We start from the raw sequence: 6,013 nt of genomic DNA on the forward strand, positions 1-6,013 counted from the left end.
CTACTTCGCACAGAAAATATTGACTTGTTGTTTAAGGTAGCCCTAGTGTTGTACCACATACTTATGTTGAGAGAAAAAATGTAAATTGTGAATGGGTGTTTATGGATTTATTGATGTTCCTATAACTCGCGTATTTACAGGTTGCGCATAAATGCACAGTTATTATTGTACACATGTACTATTGGCCTCAGGGCCACATATACAAATAAATATGTCTGTCTGTCTGTCTGTCCTTAGGGTTGCGATGCTCGTCATTTCTTGGTCGAGTCACTTTGTAGAATGCACCGGGGTAATGTGGCTTTAATTGTGATGACGTAAAATCCCACTTCCTTTTAACTGCACGCATTTAAGACAACGAATATTATACATTTCGGTTTACGTATTACGTGTAAATTGTGTTCTAAAAAACTACGCAATCAAAATATAGATCAGTTGTTAATGGGTACCCGGCAGCGCAACATTCAAATGACAGAGTTTTGTCTCTCATATATCTTCAAATTCAAGATTCTTTAAAATGATATTGTAACATTCTTTGTGAATGCAGTTGTTATTGAAATACGACCTTCTTCAGTGCGTGTGTGCGTGCGTATGTGCGTGCGTGCTATTGAGATACTATGTTTGCAGAGTAAGGAGAGATACCATTTTGAAAGGTATTGTGGTGTGAGTGAGTGAGTGAGTGGTTTAGTTTTACGCCGCTTTCAGCAATATTCAAGCAATATCACGGCGGGGGACGCAATAATGTTTCATGGGGAATCGAACCCGGGTCTTCGGTGTGACGAGCGAACGCTTCAACGACTATGCTACCCCACCGCCCTTATTGTGATATGATGGGTCCTGACAACTGGTCTTCAGCAACCCATGTGCTTGCCAAAAAAGGCGACTATGCTTGTCGTAATAAGAGGCGACTAACGGGATCCGGGCGTTCATTTGTGCTGACTTGGTTTATGCATGTCATCGAACCCCAGGTGCGGAGACTCATGCTCATGATATCAATCACTGGACTGTCTGTTCTGATTATTTACAGACCGCCTACACATAACTGGAGTGAGTGAGTGAGTTTAGTTTTACGCCGCACTCAGCAATATCCCAGCTATATGGCGGCGGTCTGTAAATAATCGAGTCTGGACCAGACAATCCAGTGATCAACAGCATGAGCATCGATCTGCGCAATTGGGAACCGATGACATGTGTCAACCAAGTCAGCGAGCCTGACCACCCGATCCCGTTAGTCGCCTCTTACGACAAGCATAGTCGCCTTTTATGGCAAGCACATGGGTTGCTGAAGACCTATTCTACCCCGGATCTTCACGGGTCACATATAGCTGGAGAATTGCTGAGATGACACGAACAAAAAGACATGATGCATCGTATCGCAACTGCGTATATCGACGTTCATGGTGCCAGTCACTGGATTGTGTGGTCTAGACCGCCGTTAGTAGTTTTGCGTCGTTAAACAATAAACTAACTTGCACACGAACTGCAGGCCTAATAGTAGTCGGAATCTCTGGTCTCCCTGGGGCTCCTTTTCAATTTAAATGGGCTGGTTTGTTACTATCAAAATTATATATATATTCAGAGACTAAGCATTAGTCTAGCCTAAAAGCTGTAAAGACCTTGCCAGGTCTAGACATATTATGTCAGAGGTCACCCACACACACCATCCCCAACATCTGTAATTGCCACCCGTTGGGGAAATTCTCAAGCTAGTGACGTCTCTAATAGTTTATGAAGGTGAAGGCCGGAGTATCTATTCCGTGTTGAGACATCCTCAATATTACGTCACTGTGACCGATGTATTGCGAATACCAGGTCACATCGATGACTTAACACTTACAGAGTAGGGTAGTTCAAATTTGAGTTGACCTCAATTTGGAATAAGGTCAAGGTCACAAGAATTATCAAATTTGCAGTTGATATTAAATATTCTCGGATTTAACACATTTTATAGAATATTTATCTGGGTCAAAGTCCAGTTCAGTATATGTACATTTGCAATTATGCTTCGCACTACATTACGTGAAACTCTAAATCACGTGCTCATACCATAACCCGGTCAAATAAAACTACACAACACACATATCTATTGAATGAGTTTAATATAAAAATATCTTACGTATAAAACATTCAAAAATAAATAAATCACATATTTACAGGGGAGTTACACATAAAACTGGGTTTATTGCAACAGTGAAATCTAAATTTGTAACTTTGTCTATCGTGTTTTGAAGTTTTGATTCTAAGCTCGTGGGAGCAAAAATACCAATGTATTACATTGCACCAACTTTACCTCGGGGAAGATAGTTATAATACATAAATATTCTAAAGTTAAGACAATCATCAACAACTTTAATATTTGTAAATACTACACGAAATCTGAAGAAGTTGAAATGACCCGAAGTCATTTTTACTGTGAATTTTAATATGAATTGCAATTCTCAGTGCTTCATATTGTCTTGGTATATATTAGTGACTTCCCCATTATTTGGTCTAAAGCACGTATATTAATTTTCGGGCAATTCATTTCTTATTTGATATACGTTGTTTTCTTTTCATGTCCTTAAAGAACATATTCTCGTTGTTACGGACAGATGTACATATGAACCCATCTATCAATGGTCAATTTTAAAAACTAATTTATATTGTAATATTCAACTTTCTATGACAAAGCACCGAAAACGCAGAACATTGCGTAAATGAAGAGAAAGCTGGCCATATGAACGCGTTGTAACGTCCAACATTCCACATAGCAAACGCACTAGAGACAAGGCTATAACATATGGCATTATATCACTTTGATCAGCGTCCAATTTTACAGCGTTCAAGACATGAAATGAGCATGATACTGACTGTGGAGAAACAATGAGCAATCGGAACATCTTCAATCGATCTGGTTCCCTCGAAAATCCGAAGTGTTCCGATTATGAGCAGAGTGAACACGTAGAACCGATGGATAGGGATTCTAAAGAATCCATGTTAATGCTATTTGCAAATGGCCAATGTTTGGTTACGGATTTCAGTCTTTACACAACGTTATATTGGCCACGGAATGCGAAAGGTTTGTACCGCGTATTAGCGTCCGGATGAGTAGAGAGGGTCGTAGCAATGTTTGTAAATACGTATTTTTGTGGGCCCGCCCTTTTATCGGGTTGTGCAATGGTGCTGATCGCTGTCTCCATATTGGCCTTATATTTTTCCATGACACTCTTGGATGATTTAAAGTCTGGTGTAAGTGAGGTAAACCCTGTGTAAAAAGGTAAAAAGAACAAAGTCACAAGCATTACGAGAATCAGTAATGCTTCGCTTGCGAAAAAGCCAACAAGCACGGCACACACCACTGCAAATACAGAATAGCCCCATAAATGTTTGAAACTTGAAATAAATGGGTTTGAGTTTTTGAATTCTTCTTCCACGGCTCTCTGGGGAACCCATTTAACTGATGCACTAATATTGGCCTGAATGGCCCGCACGATGCGAACGCATCCCACCATGGCTTCCGGTGTGAACTGGAGAATGGAGGCGACGGTCTCGAGAAACACAAACTTGTAGTTTTCCCGGGTGCAGGTGGCAAACTTTGGGAAGACGAGGACGAGGAACATGACGATGATGATTGAGGCGTACCTGTAACGGAGATGTGTCTGGTAGTGAACGATGATGTACGCCAGCAACAGTGGCTTCATGAACATCTGACGCAGGGCGGAGTGAGCAATGTACGACGTTACAAAGTCCAGTTTAGATTCAGTTCTCAGTTTGGTGGCGTTGAACTTCTCTCCTTGTAATTTGCTCTGGATCCATCGCATTGGTTTCCCGATAGCGTTTTTCCAAAAGTACATGGACAAGAGAACCTCGCCTCTGTTCCATCGTCTTTCCCGAATGTTCCATGCAACGTAGTTGTAGGATGGCGCCTCCAGCAGGTAAACGGACCCGGCGTACAGAGGTTTGAGAAGGGCAGCCTCAAAGGTGTCGTGGCTGAGAACATCAACAGGAACCCGCTCTATGAGATTATCTCTGGTTCCGATGACGTTTTCAATATAAACAGAGTTCCTGATCAAAGCTTTACCGAAATAGGATGACTGTCCCAGTAGAGCGGTAATAGCGTTTGTCATGGGTTCATATATAGCCTGTCTCATTCTTTCCAAATGCATGAAGATAGTGTCTGTGTTTGTACAATGAAGTTTTATAGCTGGTTGTATTATTCCCCTGTCGGGGTTGGCAGCAGCTATCTCCAGCAACTGAAACACTGATCCTCCTACAACACCCGTATCGCCGTCAAGGACCAAGGTATAGTCAAACTGACGTCCGAAAATATTCTCCACGTCTTCAGAGTCGTGAAACAAAGGCTGCCCAAATGGCCTGGCCTGCCTTCCATAGTAGTCTTTATCTGTATATGCATATGCCTCATCATCGCCATGAGATAGAAGCATTAAGTCTTGGTACTGTCCACATTTCCTCAGGACCCTACTCACTCTGTGAACAACCATGAAATCACGAGCAAAACGATCACATATTTCATCTAAATAAGTCCGTACGAAAATATTTCGATCCATATCGTCAAATTTCGACCAGATATGCTTTAACCGAAGAGAGTCTACAAGGTCTCTATCCCCACTGGCATAATTCAACCCTTCTCTGAAGAGTTCATCATACACCATTGCTCTGAAGTTATCTCTCACCTCCAGCTCATAAGCCTTAAGTTCCTCTGAATTGGTAGCGCTCACTAACACAGCACATACATTCTCAGACAGGTTTCCCATGTAGGCGTCGTACATAGTTTGAAGGCACTCGTCGATGTCGTCTTTGCTGACGGCGAGGAGGTTGTAGTTGAGGACGATGGTGAACTGGTCTCCCGAAACCCTGTGATTCTCTCGTCTATCCCCTCCAACAAGCAGTGTGGCCACTGTCATAACGGGGAACTCCAGCACGGAACCTTGTAGTACGCCTAGCACCACGGTGAGGATTATTCCTTGGAATATGTTTGTCTTTGACCAGTCTATGTTGAATATGTTCAACAACACAGCACCAAGGGCCAATATCACCCAGAAGGTGAAATAGAGGAAAACACGTTTAGTCCTATTCATTCTTTATCTCCTTAAAGAACACAAATATCCGAAATATCACAAGTCCATCGTGGTTTCAGGAGAGTGTTCGATTATCTGACAAACATTGGCGTCCTCTCTCCTTTATATTTTGAGTTTAAATGAGGCATAAAATTAGCCAGTTTTCCTTTTATAGGTCCGGCAAAGGGATTGACCGCTAACTGGTATAACGTTATTTGTAGTCGTGGTGTAAGTTTTCGAAATTATTAGTTAGATTCATTGAGTCAGGGCACGCCCACTGTGAAGACCGAGTCGCCCCAGCCAATGGGTGTCTCCTGTCCCTGTTTACGTAGGCCCGCATTGTTGTAAGCGTCAGCCAGAGCTCCTCCCTTCTGTGCGTGGCTCGTTGTTAATCACCTCATGCTTACACATTCTCACAGTCCGAGTAGTCAGTCCTTCAGTCTGTGTTCGAAATCCCGTTGTCTGTAAACAAAGAAGTGAACATTTATTGAGAGCATGCACGATAAACCATATACATATTACGCCAACACAATAGCATGTGTGAAAAGGACGAACACGTTTGTGGTTAATATGTTGTGTCATTTTTACGAAGTTTAGGATTGGTGGACATTAAGCGAAATAAAATTCGCAAGTGAAAGTCTCTCAAGCGTGAAAAGTACGTATTTAAACGTGAGAGAAACAACAGTTTCCTGGTAATGATTTCTAGAACAGTGTCATAGAGAATGCGTAACTATTTCAACAGTCTATTCAACAGGTTCAATATAGTAAGCAGCATTATTAATAATCTACCACTAAGGTTGTCCCAATTTACAATAAAATTCTTTTAAACTTTAGAAATAATTTTAAAATGCCTATATTTGCATAATCACACCAAACATAACTACACTTAAAGCAAATATAAAGTCATTAGCGAGTCCATTAGAAAATCAAATATTCTCTTTACCTCCGCCCAAAATTTA

The 6,013-nt window shown here is 41.5% G+C and overlaps 1 protein-coding gene across 1 annotated transcript; it reads right to left on the reverse strand.

The window, feature by feature from the left end:
• Nucleotides 1-2,396: 2,396 nt before the first annotated feature.
• Nucleotides 2,397-5,128, reverse strand: LOC124256981 (glucans biosynthesis glucosyltransferase H-like). Its single transcript, XM_046690947.1, has one exon. It carries the CDS (start codon nucleotides 5,073-5,075, stop codon nucleotides 3,021-3,023), a length of 2,055 nt encoding a protein of 684 aa, XP_046546903.1. The 5' UTR covers nucleotides 5,076-5,128; the 3' UTR covers nucleotides 2,397-3,020.
• Between the last annotated feature and the right edge of the window lie 885 nt (nucleotides 5,129-6,013).

This window comes from Haliotis rubra, unplaced genomic scaffold (assembly GCF_003918875.1).
Source record: "Haliotis rubra isolate DU_JTF1 unplaced genomic scaffold, ASM391887v1 Scf646, whole genome shotgun sequence".
In the NCBI taxonomy this organism is placed as follows: Eukaryota; Metazoa; Mollusca; class Gastropoda; order Lepetellida; family Haliotidae; genus Haliotis; species Haliotis rubra.

Excerpts from the sequence above, each read along its gene's own strand:
- LOC124256981 (XM_046690947.1), bottom strand. The coding sequence starts at position 5,075 with ATGAATAGGACTAAACGTGTTTTCCTCTATTTCACCTTCTGGGTGATA.